This window comes from Enoplosus armatus, chromosome 2 (genome assembly GCF_043641665.1).
Source record: "Enoplosus armatus isolate fEnoArm2 chromosome 2, fEnoArm2.hap1, whole genome shotgun sequence".
Taxonomy (NCBI): domain Eukaryota; kingdom Metazoa; phylum Chordata; class Actinopteri; order Centrarchiformes; family Enoplosidae; genus Enoplosus; species Enoplosus armatus.
This window is the reverse complement of record NC_092181.1, coordinates 20,533,780-20,555,125: the sequence shown is the minus strand read 5'-3', so window position 1 is coordinate 20,555,125 and position 21,346 is coordinate 20,533,780. Positions and strand designations below refer to the sequence as shown.

At 41.8% G+C, this 21,346-nt stretch overlaps 1 protein-coding gene across 1 annotated transcript in view; it reads left to right on the top strand.

Annotated features, from left to right (window-relative positions):
* The window catches only part of lrba (LPS-responsive vesicle trafficking, beach and anchor containing), a 178,086-nt gene that overhangs the window by 128,435 nt on the left and 28,305 nt on the right, over nucleotides 1-21,346 (top strand). Inside the window, exons 42-46 of the mRNA XM_070912728.1 lie at nucleotides 535-650; nucleotides 804-916; nucleotides 6,756-6,896; nucleotides 8,082-8,201; nucleotides 11,212-11,364. Coding sequence (XP_070768829.1) covers nucleotides 535-650; nucleotides 804-916; nucleotides 6,756-6,896; nucleotides 8,082-8,201; nucleotides 11,212-11,364 — 643 coding nt within the window. The remainder of the gene's footprint in view (nucleotides 1-534; nucleotides 651-803; nucleotides 917-6,755; nucleotides 6,897-8,081; nucleotides 8,202-11,211; nucleotides 11,365-21,346) is intronic.

The following is a 21,346-nucleotide window of genomic DNA, read 5'->3' as shown; positions in this document are numbered from 1 at the left end:
GTGATCTACGGGAGGTTAAAAGAAAATACAGAAGCCTACATAGAAAGTATTTTAATGCACATTATTGCTTCGTGACAATACAGAATATAAGAAATGGTGTGTCTTGTAGTACACTCGTATTTGAAAAGTCGTATTTTCCCCTTTGAGAGGCCTAATGACTATAATCACACAAACTGACAGTGATTAATTCCATCATTTTCCTTTGTTTTAATTGGATTGGGGGTCATTTATTTTTGTCCTACTGCATACGCACACATGCACACAAATATGTGTATTCATTCCAATTTATTGCATATTTGTCTTCTTAATTAGCAAGACTGTTAGTTCAATAGATTTGTCATATATTGACATTTGTACTGCAAAAGTATAATCTAGCCTGAGGCTTTTTTTTTCTCCAGTCTGCTAAGTGCTGTTCTTGTGATCTTGTGACTGGCTCAGTTCTACTTCACACTATTTGTCCTCTGTCACCAGGGCAAGAAACAATTGAGTGGCTACAAATGTTTTATATCGGTTTCTCTTTCTTTCTCTTTGTAGACGTATCTCTCTGGCCACACCAAAGCAGCTATTCAAGGCATCCAACATGACCCAGCGCTGGCAACGCCGCGAGATATCCAACTTTGAGTACCTCATTTTTCTGAACACCATCTCCGGTGAGGACACCACCCAACTCCTGTGATGTTATTGCACATTGTGCCACAGACATGTCAAAAGAGGAAATGTACACGAACACAAAAGTTTCATTTTGAGCTGGTGTTGTTAGTCCTTGATACCATGTGTTTTCTCACTTTCTTTCCTTCAACCAGGTCGGACCTTTAATGACCTAAACCAGTACCCGGTCTTCCCCTGGGTTATCACCAACTACGACTCAGAGGAACTTGACCTCACTCTGCCAAGCAACTTTAGAGATCTGTCCAAGGTAAGACACTTAAGGCAGATCCTCTCTTCCTCTCATCCTTTTCTCAGCTTTTTTTCTTGATCCCAAAGAGAGGGAGGGCAGTTAAGATAGAGGAACTATTTGGGGTATGTGTGTGTGTGTGTGTGTGTGTGTGTGTGTGCAGTTCGTAAAGTCCATTTAGTTGCCATGTAATTGCCATTGATCATAGTTTAGCTCTTTAGTCAATGGTGGCTGATTGCTATCTTTACGCAGGTGTAGCTCTGTCCTTCTCATTCAGTTACTCAAATATGTGGTTGTTTGGACCTTAAAAAACTAAAACTTGCTGCAAAGTTTAAAAGCAATGTGCACGTATTACTCTTAATCTACTGTGTGTTGGCAAATCTAATCAAAATCCAGTGTTTTCCTCCGTTTCATGTAAGTGCAAATATATGAAGTTGAGGTAATACTGTGACAGATTTCCCCAAACTGCAGGTGATATACATTACAGGTAATCTGTATGATTAGTTGTTGACTTGTGTTAGTTGAGGCACCCCTGCCTTGCAGCAGTCAAAGCAGATTTAAAGTGCTCATGTTCTCTCCTTGTGACTCCCATTTTCTGGTTTAGCTGCCGTTTTCTGTCCATAATTCAAAGTTCATAATTGAATTCTTTCAAGTTTGACCTTCCGCAACACCCCAGGAAGTGAAGTAATACTCCCTGGTAGCTCCAGGCATCAAGTGATTGGGCTTAAAACAATGAGACCTGCCCTAAGATGCTCCCTGGCACATAAATGCACTCACGCAGCTGAAACTGCTTAAAAGATTCTCCCCCCATGTTGTAAGTAGACATGCAATTATTTACTCGCATGAACTCCCTGTCTTTTCCACACACAGAGAAAAAGGCTAAAAAACATCATCCTTAACTTGCCAGCTCCCCTCGTCGGATGGAACATCAGTTGTGCGTAATGTTGTCCGGTGGTGGGAGGACAGAGGATTAGTTTTAGAGTGAGATGATTGAGCGACTGTCTTGCTGCTGAAACCAAAATGACTGAATAAATCAGCCGTGGAAACAAAAAGGCATGTGTTAATGGACAGGGGATACGTTGGAGGAAATGCATTTCAGAGTTACACTTGAGGGCTTTTGTTCAGGTCCTGGGAGCATCCCATGTTCATGCAGGGTTACTCATCTAATGGTACAGAATGGAACATATACAGTTAGGCTGTGTTCAAAACAAAAATGGCATTGCGTTAAACAAAAACAAGGGGCTGTGCTGGTGTGGGGGAATTGCTGTAGGTTTGGGACAATAAAATATGATCCCGAAGTCCAGTTGTGTAAAACATCCATGAGTTTTAAGGTTTATTGAATGGCAAAATGCTTCGCAGCGGTTTATGATACTATGAGACAGGATTTTAGATTTAGCACTGCAGAACTAATTTTATCCTTCATCTTGATGAATGTGAGATGAACCGTAGCTTTATCTTCATGTTACCAAGTAACCCAATGGGAATGTATGCTTGCATGTATTTTATTGGCCAACAATCAAATACAGTGCATTGCCTAATGTTGTTGCACTGTGTTTTGTCCAACTTTTTTGACAGAAAAATACAATTTCTTTTCTGCCGGGGCACCCCTGTTGTTATGTTGCTTCCCTTTTTTTCTTTTTTGATGCAATGCTATTGTCAGTCTGAACATCGCCATAGCCCCCTGTCACACCAGGAAATGGTACATGGTTCCACAACCTTGCGAAATAGATGCTGCTGGAAGCTTGATTATCTACTGATTAATGCCGTTACTTCTCATTCAACTGTATATGTTTCCATAAAATTAGAGATTACAGTTTAGAGTTTGCAATTGGTCAAAGGTGAGAATGTCACCAAAGTTGAACCCTCCACCAAAGCACAATGCAAATGTATGTGTGACTGAGCCCTCAGCTATTCATATTCATGAAAATACATTAAGCCTCGGAAATAGTGTGTTGGAAAATAAAAAACACCTCCACAATATAATCCAATGCAATACAGTTGCCGTGCACATTTACTACAAACACGTGAACCATCCACTCACACTTCCATTCTTTCACACTGCCCTGTCATACAGATTCGAACACCCCAACAGTCAACACCTTGTCCCTTAGGTTCTCCCCAGTCCTGCTTTCACTTCCGATCTGCTCCACTGTGTGTCTGTCCTGTTTTTATCCCTCCCAGTGTAGCTTTCCACACTGTATGAAGCTGCGTAATTTCTCTGTTTATCTGGCTTCATGTTGCCCAGTAGGCTGAAATGTGACAGTTGTACAAACACACACACAGACTCACACATACACACAAACATGCAGCCCTCCCTCAGTTTCTTAGCTCATTTCTGCCTCCTGCTCTTCTCCTTTGCACTGCCTTGGAGTTTGGACAGCTCAGCCTCTGTGCTCAGTCAAGCCTCGCAGCCCCGGGGACCAAGTCAATGAAGGGGAGATGGGGGAAAGGAGGAGAAACAGAAAGACAGTCTGAGAGCAAAAGAATGAGGAGGAGTGAGTGTAAGAGAAGAAGAACAACATCATTTGCCATCCTTTGCGATTCTTTTTCTCCTCAGAGCAGCAGAGAGAGAGAGAAGGAGGGGAGGGAGGCCAATCTTTATTACATCTGTTTTATTCATGTTGTTGACACACGTGTGATATCAGTGTATGACCACTGGACCGTGGCAGAATGCAGTGTCTGGAAAAGGGCAAGCAGCACTGCACAGCCCCCCAAATCAACCCCCACCTCCAATTCTGCACTCGCGATCATTTGTGCTCTGTGTTTCTTTTCTTTGCATCCTAATGTTTTCTGACCTTCATGGTTAGTTTTTTTTACTGTATGTCTGTCTCTGCATCATTCACCACCTCCTGCTTTGTTTCCTCTTTATTGTTTCAGTTTGCCTCTCACTCTGTCTCTCGTTCTCACCATCCACATCTCTCTTATCCCCCCTTTATGTCACGTTGGTGGCTGTCTCTTATAGAAACAGGTCATCTGAGAAGCCTCCAGTGACATTGAGAAGCCAAATTGCCATGAACGCGTGTGTGTGTGTCACACACTGTCATCATCCCCAGCACAACAGAGGCCACACAGAATTTATGTTCCCTGCCGCCAGAGCCATTCTGACCCCAGGGACTTTCTTATCATAAACTCTAACCTCAACCTGACATCAAACGCCGACCCCCGAGATAACATTGTAGTCACGATAAGCACACACTCGAACTGACTGCGAGAGTTGTAACTGATTTTTTACTCCTTTACCCTTTCATACACTCCAGTTCTGCACGCTGTCACACATTTCCCAACAGAAATGCACTTGTCCTACATATAGATATGTGTAGGATGAACATAATTGGTCACTGGGGCCATACAATTCCACTGAAGGCATAAGCATGGTCATTCCTGTTGTTGCACAGCTTTTAATGAAGCACAACAAACAATTAAAAGAATTGTTAGCCCCCTCACCAAAGATTAGGTAGTCTACATTTACATAGCAACAGAAATAGTGAGGATTTATTGAGTATTCGCTGTACCTTTGTGCTATAACCTACTACTCACAGCCACATCAGCTAATGGTGTATTGATTTCACCATACGCGCCCCATATGTTTATCCCCCAGGCCCTCCACACCATTTTCACTGTTTAAATAGGACATTATACATAAACACTCCTTTCAAAAGGCTCTTTTGATTTATGACTCAAAGCCCAAGTGATGCTCAAATCGTCGGTAAGCCATTATACTTCATCACCGGTGACCCATTATTGTTTTCAAAGCAGAGTAGCACTGGATAATGTTCTTATAATAGTTCTCAGAAAGATCCTTGTTGTTCCTTAAGGTGTTTTTCCTCTGGGTATACATTTTGTTTTAAAATTTTGTTCTCAGCCTGAGAATAATTTGACAAGTTTACTCACTGAACGAATTCACTATGGAGGGCATTTCAGGTTGGTTGGCATACAGGTAACATTATGTGTAATCTCAATTATCTGTTTAATGTTTTTGTGACACACACTCAGTTCCTGATGCAGAATTGGCTTTGCAGTAAAGTGACTTCTCTTGTCTTCACATGCAGTAGGTGATCTGATCAAAAATTGTGTACAAAATAGTTTTGAGACACCTCCCCTTGAGTTTTAGTCATTTCACGTGATTTTTTTTCTCACAGTAGCTCTGTAACACCACCTGCCTGATGAAGAACTGATTAGGACTAATCCAAGATTAATTCTCTGATGTTTACCTCTTCAAAGCGCCAGCACATCTTTGTTCTGTAGCTTACTCTCTAGTCTAATTAAAACTACAAGATTGGTTCATTTATCTGAGTCCTCATCAGAGCCGCTATCCTTTGCCACGACATATTAGGCCAATCTGTGGTTGGGCGGCAGCAGGCGCTCCATCAGCTCGCTGCCGGGTGCTCTGCTCTGATGTACGGCGCCGTCACCGCCGCTCTCTGTTGTAGCTACTGTAAGCTGAGAGCGCCAGCCCCACAGTAATTTACAGCAGTAAACAATGTCGGGCTCGCGCAAACCAACAGCCCCCACATGCACTCACACAATTCTCCCCCTCTCTCTGTCACTGTGGCACTTTCAGTCTTTTTTTATTTTATATGCCTCCTCTCCCTTTTCTTTTTTTAATGAGCCGACTGTTATTAGAGCTATAAATCAGACCAATGGGCTTGATGTATAATTCACTCTGTGTACTCACCCACCCCCAGTGGCCCTGAGGAAGCCCACAGTGTATCACTGTCAACGCAGAGCCACAGTGTGGTGGCGCGAGGAATTTTGCCGTGTAAATCCACACACACTCAGGAACACTATTTACAAAATTACAAAATATATGCACACGCCAAACCGAAAACAGCAACCACTTCTGCGCGAATCCTGCGTGAATCCTGCGTGCATCACTCCCGCTACACACAGATACATGTACACAAGCATGGCCTATTACACCCACACAAAACAGTAGCCGTAGCACGGATCGATATCAATGCCTGGCCCTGGATGAGTCTTGCTGTGACAGGCACCCTATGATATGAAAGAGATCCAATTGATCCACGCCCTACTAGCCCCTCAAAAGGCCATCATTCCATTACCATTGATCTGCTCTGTGTGTGTGTGAGTGTGTGTGAGTGTGTGTGTGTGTGTGTGTGTGTGTGTGTGTGTGTGTGTGTGTGTGTGTGTGTGTGTGTGTGTGTGTGTGTGTGTGTGTGTGTGTGTGTGTGTGTGTGTGTGTGTGTGTGTGTGTGTGTGTGTGTGTGTGTGTGTGTGTGTGTGTGTGAGGGATGAAGGGGGGCTTGAGGGAATGAGGCACAGCCAGCAGAAGACTAATAAAAATTGAACCAGCCTGAAAGTGATTTCTATAAATGAGTATTTAAATAATAGCCAGGCCGAACAGGGTTATTGGTTTTGTAGAGCGATGGAAAATTAATGCAACTTAACCATTTTTCTAGACTACAAATAGTGCTGGTGACCAGTATATTAGTTACAGATTAATAAAAGTAGAAATTAAAGGAACCCGCAGCCCTTGCTATTGATATTCCTTGTAGGCACTCTTTCATTGGAGAACATTAGTTTTCTCTGACAGACTACAGCTGCAGGGGCTCAGTTTCACAGCCTCTAAAAAGCACTCTGTGGGAAAGGATTGATCTCTGTCTGAAGGGAAACATCATCTAATATTCATTTGAGATTGCACAAAGGTTACCAGCTTCATTTGCCTTGCAACTGTTATGCTGCACAGAGTGGTCCCTGAATGTGTTCACAGTAAAATTTAGTAATGCCTCCCTGCTTTCCCTTTGCTATCACACCCATGTGTTTTTATCTCTATTTTCACACCAAGCAGCAATTAAAAGAGGTTATATTTTCCCCTTTTTAACATATATTTTCTCCACAGCCCATTGGTGCTCTGAACCCCAAGAGGGCAGCCTTCTTTTCAGAGCGATATGAGTCTTGGGAGGATGATCAGGTGCCGAAGTTCCACTATGGCACCCACTATTCCACCTCCAGCTTCACTCTAATGTGGCTACTGCGTATCGTAAGTGCAATGTATATAAAAGATATGCCTCATTTTAAATTAACGGTAATTTAAAAAGCTTTTGTGATTTTCAAGTGTTGTAGAAAGTGTGAAAGATAATGATACACATCCAAAAAAAAGTATAAAGAATTTCATATTGTCATTCATTCATTCTTAATGACAAATGTATTTATATCAAACTAAGAGTATATGTATGCTGAATATTGCATCACATGCATGTTGTGCCTCGTTTGTTGTTGCATAGAATTTGTTTTACTATATGAAGTTTCCATGTAATAACAGAAAACTGCAATTAAATGTCTGCCATGAAAACATTTTTTGAGTGTGATTAGATCTGGTTTTGAAGGGTATATGCAGAGCACATTGTGCACTGGAGTGCTCTCTTTTGGTACCTTTTGTTGAATGGATGCCATCAATCTTTCCATACTGCACTCAAGGGAGAGGGAGGTTACTAAGTTTCTCCAACGTGCAGTTTTCTCCTGTTATTGTCCCAGTAGCTCACTGTCTCAGTGACTCCCAGTAGAGTTACCTCATTGATCCCTGCACATCATTAGCGGGCTTACTCTAAAGCCACTTTACCAGAAACCCTCACTTATAACTCTCACTTAAAGATCAAACTTAACATCAGAGAGTAACTGAAAACTGTTTTGTGTTTATTTGTGAGATTTTACAGTGTGTTTAATCCTGTTCTTTTGTTTTAACTGCATGTTGAGGTACAATGTGATTAAACTCACTTTTTAAACATATGAGGCTTACATCATTTCAGGCTGAACTTAATTAGCTACCTACAGTACTGGTTTGTAGCTGTGGCCCAGCATATTGTGTCCATGTCACTAGGGAGCTATTGCATCAGACAGACAGCTATTGATCAGTCCTAACAAGATTATACATGATTAGAAATGCATCAGTAGCACGAGTGTATTGGCTTTAGTAGCTCACTGGGATTATTGTTATTTCACTTGTTCATTTTTGCTGTCCAGGTTGTTAGAGGGTGTGTAAAAAGACTAGATTTTGGTTGAAATCTGTTGACATAGTGCTGTATTGAACCGCAAGAAACACAGACTTTTCTTGAATGTTTTTATTGCACAACAAGGGATTCTATTTTAGCAATCACAATAGATGTTGCCAATTACAGCAGCAGAATACTGAGCTCAGATTTAAGCCCTTTTATTCTCTAATCAACAGGAACCCTTCACCACGTTTTTCCTCAACTTCCAAGGAGGGAAGTTTGACCATGCTGACCGCACCTTCTCCTCAGTGTCCCGGGCCTGGAGGAACTGCCAGAGAGACACATCCGATGTTAAGGTACTCTAGACGCTGATGCATGTTCACACGTGACGTGAAAATACTTTCCAGAAAAGTTACCTTCTTTCCCTTTTAAGATGGCTGACTTGTAAGAAGCTTAGAAGTTAGAAGAGATAAAGGACTGAGCACTACAGGAGAATAAATCCCCATCCAGCATCCTTACAGGACAAAGAAGAAAAGGTTTCAAAAGAGTAATGTCCAGTCACTACCAATCATTGTCCCTATGCAATGAAAGCTTCCTGGTCTTCTGATCAAAGCGTTGGACTAATCCTCATCTGTCCCAGCCGTCTGTCTCAGATTCAGCCAGCTATAACCTGGACTTGAATCCCTGCTCATTGGGCCCCCAAACTCTGCTGAGCTGTTGGATCTGCCCTGCAACAGCACAGGTCATTCTCATACTGAGGGCCTTCGAACTCCCAGTGCACACTTTAACTGCACTCCTAAAACATTTACGACTACAGTCAGACATTCTATGTCAAAGCTGGGTTTTGCTTGGTCTCCTGGCACTGGGTCACTGGATGGGGGAACAGCGGTGGTGTTGGGGGTTTTGACGCTTGATTGCGTTTACCACCCCCCTCACATCCCGCCGATAAAACATATGGATTGTGTTACTACGTAGCTGGCCCATGCTTGATTGCGAAAGCTCAACAAGAGCCCTCGTTTGCTCTCTCAGTCTAGACCTGTCAATGTGGATCAAACTGTGAGAGCTCAACTTCAGATCAAAATAAAGGGGAAATCTGGACCACATCACTTTGTTTCCTTATTCAGTTTGAATTTTTAGCATATTTTGAATGAGAGTCCGTCGACTTTATCCACTCGGACGCACATATTCATGTTCTAGGCAAAAGAGGAATTAGGGACGAGATGTATCAATTTAGTATGCTAAGTACAGCATTTAGCTTTTGCATTGGAGCCATTCACAGCAACCCTCTGTCCCTGCCAGAGGGCAAAAAGCCCCAGTGTTTTCTTACCCCACTGGTAAAGAAGGGGTGATAATAGGTTACAACACCAAGATTCAATGCGTCTCTAGCCTGGGTGACGCTAGCATGACCCCCAGTCCCCAATCCCTTGACCTCTAGCTTAAGCCCAAAGGCATCAGAGGGGGAGAGAGAAGAGTAGAGGGGTTAGAAGTAGCAACAGTGGAAGTGTAGCCGAGGAGCCCAGAGGCCAGAGCCCCTTCCAGTGACCCATGACAGGACAGGATTGGGGATCAGAGGGGCTGGCCTCTGACCAGGCCGGAGCAAAGGGGCCACTGCACATAATGGTCCATGCAAGGCAGGCTTGAGTGTTGGGGAGTTAAGCCCTCAACGTTTTCTTGGTGTGTGTGTGTGTGTGTGTGCATGCATCCTGCCACCTCCTGCTTCAATTTACAGCAGGCTGCAGCCAGTGAAACTGGGTGAGCTGAAGGCCTCGTTAAGAGGTTGACCTTTAGTTTTAGGTCAGGTTTTGTGGAGTGAAGAGATTTCAGAAGTGAGGAAGTGCTGTGTTGTTTTAAACCTGTGTGTTTGCTTGCTCATTTGATTGGATGTCTTCACCCCATTGATGAGAGGTGCAGCTAATCTGAAAAAAGAATCATGTTATTATTTGTATTTTTTAGAGATCATGTTGCATTTGACCAGGCTCTTGAAAATCTGTTTTATAAAACTGCTAAAACTGCTCATCAGGCTCAAGTTTTAACATGGAGTATTTACATGCTGAAAGGGCGTAATCTTCGCCTGACACACGAGGGTCTGTCAGCTTGGTGTCGGCTGTTCGTCTCTGATGTCAGACTGTCAACATGTTTGTATCTTTGGATCCTTCTCGAGAGGACCAGTCAGCATTTGTAGTCACACAAGCTTTATTCACAGACAGCAGGGTTACCATCGCATCCCTGAAACAAATGCTGTCTATTAGTCTGTATTTTGAAACACTAATCGTGCCATGAAATACAATATATTTATTTGATTGAAAACTACAATGCTAACATAGACAAGCCTCCCATATATTCATGTACTTTGTCTATGCCCAAATGTTCCCCAATGAAGTGAGGAATGAAGCCATACTCTTTATCATAGAGAACATATTAAGACAGTAGGAAAACATGGTATACTATATTATCAATTTTATTGCTAACTGTTTACAACGCAATATGCATTTCACGCTGTACTCTTTTATCTATTTACATGAAGCAGCCAAGAATTGAGACTGGTCCATCCTTGTGTGTCATAATCATTGAGACATACACACAACAATAACATTACAGTTTAGGCCTGGAGGGTGGTATGGATTTATCTACATGTTTTTAAGCTCAAACTCAATCTTAATGTTTACACTCATTGTGGCAAGTTCTGCTTTGTTAAGAATGACGAATGGCTAAACATATGGGGTTACATCTCCTGCCATAACTACATTTCTCTTCACTTGTCATCGGCCAATTTGAAAATACTTTGTGTTGTTTAGGACAGCCAAATAAAATCATCATAGTTAGGAAGGAATTTGGCTGACTGTCTTTTTCTGTTGTTGTGGAAGAGGGGGGGAAACTTTTTTGGACTGCTTAGATACAGACAAAGCAAATGAGTACATCTGAAAAGTGAAAAACCACAGCTGAGTGCCCTCTCAGAGGTTTTTGACATATTCTGTAGTGGCCAAAGGAAATGTAATTTTCATGAATAATTGTACAATTTAGAAAACACCACCGTCTAACTGTAGTAACAGACTCACACAAAGCAGTCAGCTTGCCTTAATACTCCTTAGACATATCCAGATCTACCATTCACAACTTCCAAATCTGACCCCTCTAGTAGGGCTAATAGGTAATTTCACCGAGCCTCCTTCAGAAACATCTTTGCTTCCTTCATTTAGCATTATCACCATACCCAAAACTAAGCCTGTGTCAGCTATTTAGGTGAACTTTTAACTGCCGCAAATGGTAACACTGTTTAGAAAATGTTAATATGATTACTTTTTGCTTGCAGTGTTGTAATTAACCACTATGTGAGTTTAAATGCGTCTCTGTGCTGTTTCCTTGCAGGAGCTGATCCCAGAGTTCTACTACCTCCCCGAGATGTTTGTCAACGCCAACAGTTACAACCTTGGAGTGATGGAGGATGGTACTGTAGTCTCTCATGTGGAGCTGCCACCTTGGGCCAAGAGCCCAGAGGAGTTTGTACGCATCAATCGCCTGGTAAGAAACATGGACAGACACTCACAAATTTGTGTGTAATAAGCAGGAGGGTCACCCTTTAACTAGATGACTCAAGTTGAAGTCCATTAGTATCTCTGCTGAAGTGTCCTTGAGCAATTCAACCAATTCTTACCTTTTTATTGTGTCTACAAGCCCTGACACACATTGTAAACATACATGCACCTTTCTATCTCTGCCTCATATGTCACATGATCCAGACCAACTGAAGTCTGGCCAGAGGTTTCTGATCCTCCTATTTTAGCTGGAAATGCTAATTCAAAGAGACAGTGTTATTTCCTGATCGTCTCACAGCTCTTCCTGTTACCTGAGCCTCCCGCTCCTCCGACATGCCCCAGACCTCCGATTGCTGTGTTGGCAATGTGATCTAACATCACCGCACCTCCTGTCCCTGTCCACCTCAACATCTCTCGCAGAGAAATGATGCAGTATCCTGTTTCTGATCTCCCCTTCCTGCCCGCTCAGCCCAAAGCAGTAATATTTTGTGTATATGCATGTCGGATGTTGTCAGACTAGCCGTCATATTTTCATTGTTCTCTCCTCTTCCACACACATACACACACACACACACACACACACACACACACATTAGGCTAGAAAACTAAGGTAACTCTTTAGATCAGATTACCTTGCTTTGCGCTAGAAGGTCAAAAAGCTCCAGATAGATTTACTGTTTCTGTTGTTTGTTCCTGGAGTGGCTTGTCATTGGTACTTTTAGTCCTTGTACTTCAAAAACTTAGTTTTACTGATACTCAAAGCCAGGCTGTCCTTGAAAAATACATTATGTTTTCCAGATAAATAGGCTAAAAATAAAACTAATATACAAAACCAAATCATGGGTTATAATGCAAATAATTATGTTTGTGTTTTTGTTAATTACAAGTGCTCAGTCTGTTTGAATCGTAATTTGTTCACTGGCCACATTCCCTTTTAGTAAAATGTTTTTTGGGTGTAAAATCAGATGTAGCTTCCTGTGTGATGTGTGCCCACAGTAGTAATGGGTACTGATGAGGCTGGGTGTGCTCTGTGACCTGTGTAGTCTTGTGGTGGGTTCTGTTAACCATCCTGCTGATATGACCAGGCCCCTATCATTAATCACACACTTCTCTGTCTTTGGCTGTCAGCATGGTCGAGGCTGAGGTGGATGTGTCGGGGGAAGCTTGTTGTGGTGGCGGCGACTTGCTGTTTTGCATCGTGTTTATTTGCGCTAAAGAAGGAATATGCTTGATGAATTTTTAATCATCAGAAACTGGGAGACATGACTGCTGTCATGTAGTGCTGAGACAATTAGTTGGTCAAGTCATTTACTTTAAAAAATACCATACAAACACTGTATACACCTTCTAAAATATGAGGATTTGCTGCTTTTCTCTGTTTGATATCATTGTAAATTGAATACCTGTGTGTTTTGGACTGCTGGTCAGACAAAACAAGTAACCTGAGAATATTGCATTGGGATCTCATAACTTGTGATTGGCATCTGTCACAATTTTCAGACATTTAATAGACTAAATGAATCAATTAATTGGAAAAATGATGAACAGATTAATTGATAATGACAATAATCATCAGTTGCAGCTCTGTCATGTTTTTATTTTTTATCACTATCTAATTTTCAATCGTTAATACTGCTCTCCTGAGTAAATCTGGTTTTATATACAGAACTACATACTCAACTTTAAAATATTTGTAATTTGGGTAATATTATTGTATACACTCAATCAGTGAAAACAGTAACATTAAAGAAACCAACTTGTTAGCATCTGTGTGTTAATGTGCTTCGTGCTCCTGTAAGCACAAAGTAGCTTTTCATTGCCAGTTTAAGTGCGGCAGTCTCATCTACCTCTGCTCCCGCAATTTCCTCTGGTCCTTTCCTATGTGCCCAATTTAGTACGGCAGAGGCAATTTGGATTTATCCAAATGGTCTACACTCATTCACAGCTACCTGCTAGTTACAGCTTTCAGACAGATGAAATTTCAGTCTGCGGTTTCTTTCTCTACCGTTTGCAAATTGAGATATTGATCCAGTGTGCAGCCGAGCCCAGCGGGCAGGTGTAGGTGCACACAACAAGCTCAGTAAAAAAAAAAAGGAGCTTTCTGAGGTTTCATAAGGGGATTGTAAATATTTCCTTCATAACCACATACAATAGAAACATACTGTACATTTGTAACATTGTTAATCCATGAACCTCAGGTAGAAGAAGTGAGATTGATCCATTCCTGCAAGATATTGGTTTCACATGTAAATGGTAGTCAGATATTAATATATTGATTTATGTAGTGATAATTTGTCAACTCAACATCGTCAGTATAGGATTATATTTTATCTTACAGAATTTTAAGACGATTTTAAGCGACCTAGTCGTACTGTACTACAAAACATATGGACAGAATCTGGGAGAGTAAAGGAGGGTGGACAGGAAGAATAAAGGAAAGAATGGGCCGAGGACGAGGTAGAGGGAGGGATGTGTGGGTGGACAGGTCTCTGGTCATGACAGATAGCTGGCATTAGAGGGTGTCAGCTGGCAACTGTGGTACTGTTGGGAGAGAGATGAGCATGCTGGAGAAGAGAGACGAAGAGTGAAAGAGTTAATGGGCTGTTTGGCTCTCTTTAGCTTGTCTGCTGCTAATGGCCACGCAACACAAGGATAGACAGCAGGAGAGAACACGCAAACACACGCAAATGCGCACACACGCTTACAAATACACACACGCCTGCTGTCTCCACTCTGGTTATGAGCCCTAGATGATTAACAGCTAATTAGGGCCCAATCTGGAAAGGCCATTAAAATCCTCTCACAGTAAAGGATTGTGCTGCTGTGCAAAACAGCAGCTTGTTTTTGTTTTTGTGAGTGAGAGTTGCAGGGCTGGTAATAAAGAAAATCCAGCAGAAGATATAAACATTACATCAAACTGTAGCCTGGTTTATGTTGCTCTGATGTTGGAAGTGTCATAGTTAATCACTAATGTTTAGTAAAAAGGGTGTTGCATGGCAACAGATGAAGTGCAAGTGTGCGCCGCCTACACAGATTGTTGTTTAACCTCCGGCTTACACAACACTGAAGGCTCAAAGGCTTCAGTGGGTTTGATGTGTTGAGGAATGGTTGGATTTTAGGCAGACTTACTGGAGACAAAGCACCTCAGCGCCTTAAGCCAAGCATGCACCTTCACTATACTGAAGTGCTTACAGTATACTTAAATGCTTGCTTGTAAAGGCACACTCCCTTTTTCTTGGTCCATCACACATCCACACACACACGCAGAGACACCAGGGTCTTGAGGCGGCATGCCACAGAGATCAGGAGCTGCTTGTTGTTTTTACCAGAAGGTCGAAGGAGAGGTTAAGAACTTGATCTCTCCTCCACCAGATAACTACATGTCTCTGGGCACTGTCAGCCTCTCTGACATTCCACTATATATTACCACATCTCACTTCTCAGGTCTGCTAACCATTAGCGCGTTAGCAGGTGATCGTGTGTATATGGTGTTTGTAAATTTGTGTGTGTATTTGTGTGCACATTGATGTTTACCTGTGCTGTTATGTGTCCAGGCTTCACTGGAGCTACTGGTATGGAGCAGCCTAAACCACAGTCTGTTATAGTAGCCATGTCCTACTGTGAATAGTCTAAGGGTAGACAGAGTCAAGATTTTGGAGGGTAATGATTTACACATTAAAGCGCCAGACAGAATCCCCCAAACGTTCAACATATCTAACCTTTTCATTAATTTGATATAACACCAAGAATTAGATATTCTTAATCAAACAAGACTGGTTCTGGCTTCAGGTATCTTTTTATTCCAAACACTGATTTGTCCAATCATAACTGACAAGAAAGATTGCCCATATTTCTTTCTATGAAAGGTCGAGTGCAATCACCATCTAACCCATTTGAACTCTACAGGGCCCATTTGCTGCTCCATAGTTCACATGTTTGGTTCCTTTCAGTCATCTGTGCTCTTGTGATGCTGCTGACGGACCTGCAAACCACACACATGGGAGAGACGGGCAGCACATTACTTTCGGCCTTTTTCCCCTTATAAAGCATCTGCTCACTCAAAGCAGTGACAGAGACATCAGCTAAACTGCCCCCAGAACGAGTGAAAGACTCTCCTCTAGTTGAATGGGCAAAGCCAACTGAGTGATGGGTCAGAAGTTGATACTGAGAGGGTTGACCACAGGTCACCGCCACATGTGGTAAACCCTCACTGTAAGTACCCAACACATCTCTGCTCTATGGATGTTGGACACCAAAGTAACTTAAGAGTAATCATTTTTTACCATTATGCTATTCAGTGTATTATGTATAGAGAATAGCCTTTTGTCTAATCATTTTGTTCTTTACCATTCCTCCATTACAAAAATGGAAAAGGATCCTCTTACATGAGGGCAGTGGATGTACAAATGTATAACCTTTTCATTAAACAATGATTTGGCGATCAGTCAGTAACTAATTCAGAACTATATTCCTCTGGTTCCTCAGATGGAGCTCTCCCATAGTTTCTTATGTCATTGTTTGTCAGATGTAATTCTGAAACCCAGATTTCAAGTAAAGCTCTATTAAATTATATTTGAATCAAATGACTCATTGAATAAACAGTGACTCAAACACTCCCTGTAATGTGAATCACTACCGATCCTACTGAGTCTAAGCATCTCACTGCGACTTTCTGCTCATTGTTTTGCTTCACAAGTATATTTTTTAATCCCTGTACTGGTCAAACCATCCTCACCCCTAAAATGTAAAGTCATGGAATCATGGAATGGGCAGCCATTTCTAGCAAACACACAAGCTGCTGTATTGAAAATGCTCAGCAAGAAATGGTGGAGATCTGAAGTTAACAAGTTACTGGTTAAGGAGGTTTAACATCTAAAAGGCCCACCAGACCCAGGTAGATTTTTCAGGAGTTAGCGAACCAAACTGGGATTTGCCAGGCAGCCAAACAAGCAAATTTGCCTAATGCAGCTTTAAACTTAAAATGAAAGATCTCTCTGAATTCAGTCTGCTAATTTTCACTTTGAACCATGCTCTGTTTCATAGAGCCTCTCACTTGATCTCACAGCTGTTAATGTGGTCACCCCACAGTAATCTTGCCTGCAGAGGTAAACATCTACATGGCTGCTCAGTGCTAAAAGACAAATGTCATATTAATATGAGCTAAATCACCTTTACCCCCCCCAACTCCATATACTCACACTATCAGCACCTTTGAAAGTCCTTTTCTGAAGTTTGTCAGTTTTATATGCTGACAGCCCCTTCACACAAAAACTATGTCATCACGGCAGACAGCTCCATTATCCTACCAGTTTATGATCAAGTAAGGGGAAGGGGGTGCTTTGGGTGCTATTTTTGCCATCTGATAGGATAATTTGCAAGAAGTTTTGTGGTCAATGTTAAACATTTTGAAATACTGTGTGTCGTTATGCAGAATTATCCAGAGGCTGTGTGTACAGAATCTGTGGGAGAGCTGGGTACAGGAGACGAAAGCGTGCCTCACTTTTTTTTTCCCACAAGACAGATAGCCAGACATGATCGCTCCCCAGCTCAGACCACCAGCTACACAAAGTCAAAGATCATGGCTGTTTACATTCACCTCTCATCCGCACCGCACTCTCTGATCAGACAGCCGCTGGGACGTACATAATGCCGTTCCCACCAGCCTCCACATCTTATCCTCACAGGAACCTCATGGGAATTCATGTGTGAGATGAGGTAAACCACTGCGAGGACCAGTCACTAACCACTAAGATATACTTATGCACTTGTGAATGACTGAGTGAGTGAAAATCTTCACGTCGTCTGGCCCAGTATGGCCTCGTGTAACACAACACAGTTTACCATGTTAGCCTAGCGCTAATCTATTCCCCTGGTGTCTCCACTGAAAGCCTTGTTGTTGGATGGGAACTAGCACGTGGGGTAGAGGGGGGTTATCTGGCTAATGTCAGGCAGCGCTCACTCTAGGGGTATTGTCATGCATAAGGGCAGACATGTTTACTGTGTGCTCAGTGTTTTACGAGCTGTCCCCCCTTCTTCTCTGCCTCCCCCTCTTCCCTGTCCTTCTCCCACTCCTCCTCTTCGTCCTCCTCTTCAATGACGTAATGGAGGAGGCCGATGAGAGCCTGAGAAATTGGATGATCTACTGCTGCTGACATAGTCACTCACTAATGTTGTCCTTCTCCCTTTTCCTGCACTCCTCCACACTCTCATTTTTACTTCTGCCAAAGTCTACTGAGATGCTTTTTTGCAGCATTAGTCTGTTTTCAGACTCCTTTCAGACACTTTGTGTCTCTTTGCCTCTCAGACTCCTGGACATCTATGTTGTCATCTTTGCTTTATTTAAAGGAACAGTTGTCTTTGCCTCTCCCCCGTGCATTAACGGCATTATTATAAACAGTATAAATATTTGCAAGCAGACACAGAAACACACACAATGTATAATCCTCTATTAAAAGCCGTAAAGATATTTTCTGATATTGATATATATCAAAATATGACAGATGCTGATAAACTGATGGGAAAGTAATAAAACAAGTTCTTCTGTGCATTACATGACATCAAACTCTTCATTCTGTATACTTGAAACAAAAACTTCACAAACTAATTTTACTTACAGCTTGTTAAGAATACATTTGTACAATAAGATGATATGATCATATCACAATATGATTCAGATAGTTGATAAATTGTTATTGCCCAGCCCTACAAGAGGTCATATTAACTTAATAAGAGCAGTATTCTGTTGTGTATTAACTTAAGTCTATATTTGTAATTAAATGCATGTTATACTATAATTTGTAATATTACCACGGCTGCGACTATAAATTATTTTCATCATTGATTTTTTTTTCTTCAATTAATTGAAAAAATGAAAAGAAAAAACGCATATCAGGATAAAGTGACAATCAAAAACTTTTTTTTTTTTTCAGTTTTTGATGACTAGTCTCAACCCTCCCCCTTCAAAATATTGAATTTACTGTAATATACCTTCAGCCATCACGATGTTGTGCTGATTTATTTGGGATGCATTTGCCTTTAAAGGGGTCAGGTGTACTTCCTTTTTCCCTTTGTTCCATACATGTACACACACACACACACACACACACACACATACATACACAAACAGAAACACACGCTAACAAGCTGCAGGTCCACATACTCAAACACCCCACTAACCTCTCCTTGAAGTCTAACTACACCCAAGCTGATCAGTTGAGTCATTCATCCTAATCATCTTCACTCTTTACTGAGAGGCCTCCACACCTTCAGACAGATGGAGAGGCCTTCCAGTCTTCCAGTCAACTCTATAATCATCTGAGACAACAATGCTCCTCTCAACAGCTATCCAAATATTCTCTCATTCAGCACGCTCAGCCCTCCTCAGTGGCCCTGTGTTTAATCAGCTCTGACTGTTGACTTAGCTTTTGCTCACTTGATCCTATTGTGGATGTGTCTTATGGCACTGGTGATATATTTGCTAGCTTGTTAGGCGTTCTGTATGGAGGCGGACGGATGGTTAGATTCTCTGCAGGTGCTTGTTAGCTGTGGTAGACAGTTGTGAAATAGCTGTTTTCTTGTTGTAGTTGTTTTCTCTTGATTCTTGCCAGTCGAAATATTTTTTCAAAATATAAAAAATATATATTTTAAGATAAAATGTATTAAACCCCCTGTAACCAGGCTTGATTTCTGCTTTTACAGATTATCATTAATAGTTATGGTGCATCATATTGATTGTCATTATCAAGCATTAATTAAAAGCTAAAAAGAGAAGACAACAACCACAGCATTATTGCCTTTGAGTCAGCACCATATGCTTCATCCATTTACGTCTCAGTCAGTATTGTTTACTCCGTTGTCTGTGCTGTAAATTGGACCACTTAGTGCTCTTCAGCAGTCTACTCTATGCCGTTTGTCTGACTAAGACCAAATCCACCATGACATGTTTGTTTTGGGGAGATACTTTCCCAATCACTGCTCATTCTGCTTCTTTTCACCCCATAACATGATATTCTTGCTTTTCAAGTGGGTGAGGGAAAATAAGAGAGATGGGAGGAGTGAGCGGGAGAGAGTCAGGGTTAGAGTTTCAGGTTCCACTTGCCAGCGAGTGCCTCCGTTGACCCATAGCCAGAACTCTCACAGTTGTGACCTATCTAATTAGTAGAGCAGGAAGGAGGGGGGGACATGAAGTAACACACACAACCCATCTGGGTTTCTCTTGGTGTGTGTGAATATGAGAATAAAGGAAATGGTTTGTTAGCTGTGCGGCTGCTCCAAGGCTCTCATTCCTTACGTCACCCATTGCTTTTTTTCTTTCCTCGTCCATGTTGGGGGGCCCCCCTCTCCCCTGGCTCGCAACAGGCTTCCTCTGCCTGCTTCAAAATGACAATCGGCTTCTCATTTACAGCGAGCTAATAAGCCCTTTAATCAGAGTGCTTGTCAACCTCAGGGCAAGGCAACTCCAGAGCAGTTGATCCAAAGGATCAGATGACTGGAAGAAAGAGCAGGAGGGAAAAAGGGAGTAGCGGTAAGAGTGAGAGAATAAGTAGGAAAATGAGAGGGGGCTGTTGAACTTGGAGGAAGAAAATAGAATCGAAACAAGAGAGATAATAAACTTGTATTAAGGTAAGAAGAATAGTGGCTTCTGCTAAGGAGGAGGATGTTTGGTGTACTTGGGAACACACAGATTTGATGAGATTTCATAGTTTGATTTAATAAAACGCACAATAAGAATACAATTTGTCTAAACAAAACTTGATTGAACTACTGATTCTGTGGTTGAGCAGCATAATGTTTTTCATTTGAAAATACATGATGTTTCACTGTCACACACACTGAATGTGGTTTTCAGGATGTTTTGATCAGCTTGTTCTTAAACAGTCATTTTAGTATATACAGACCTGACAAGTGTTTGCTTTATTCATCCGTAATCGATACAAAAGAAAACAGTCTGCCGCTGACAACACTCTGCATGCAACATGTGCATTCGATTACACACCAACAGTGACACGGGCGCGGGCACATGCACGTACACTCGCATCACCGTTGGCATGCAAATGAGCGCATTGATTTGTTAAGTGACATTTTAACATCCTCACAGACAGTTCTCCATAAGTCCTTAAAAGGGTTTTTTAGGGCCAATGAGGGAAGGAGGAGAGCATTCAGTGTCACCTCATTAAAGCTGAAGTGAAATCCAGCTCAATCCAGACCATAAAGCTAACCGCAAACCACAGCGAGGCACAGAAACTCCACTGATAGGCCCAGTGCAACTCCTGCAGACCTGCAGCATGGACACACTCTTTTATTTCTGAGCAAAGAAAGAAAAAAAAATAGTGATAAGATCATCACTAAAAGAAGTCCAAAGTGAGGTAAAAAGAGATAAATAAATCACACCACTTGCAAGCAGACAAAGGCATTCCAAGGTGAGGCTGTGTTGAGTAGCCACTGAGTCGAGATCAGACGTTCTCGGTTTTGCTCCTCAGGACTCCTGAGTAATCCTAGTTTAATGTCCACCAGCTGGTTAATTGCAATCACTTGGTGTCTTCGGTCTGATGTCTCAAATAAGGATCGCATGTCTTTAAGTCCTCAGTCTAGAGTATATCTCCCTCCAAAGAGTAACATATTGACAGACACATAGTCAAACTGTCATTCTTTGAGTGTCTTTGTGAGGTTTTTTTTTTTTTAGGCTTTAAGTTCACACTCCAGCTACAGATGTTTTAGAAAGGAAAGAATTAAAGTAATTTGAGACTTGCACACAGACGTGGCCTGTTCATTATGGTACATTTTCATTGGAATTCACATCAGAGCCCTGCAAACTGGCAGGCGAGCAAAATAAGCACTAAACTCAAGAAGAGAAATTATTATAATCCATTCGAATACTTTGAAGGGCAAAAAAATGATTAAGGTAAATGATTACATTTTCCCACGTAGGAGAGTATTCCAAATTATTGTTGCCATTGGAAACAAGTCAC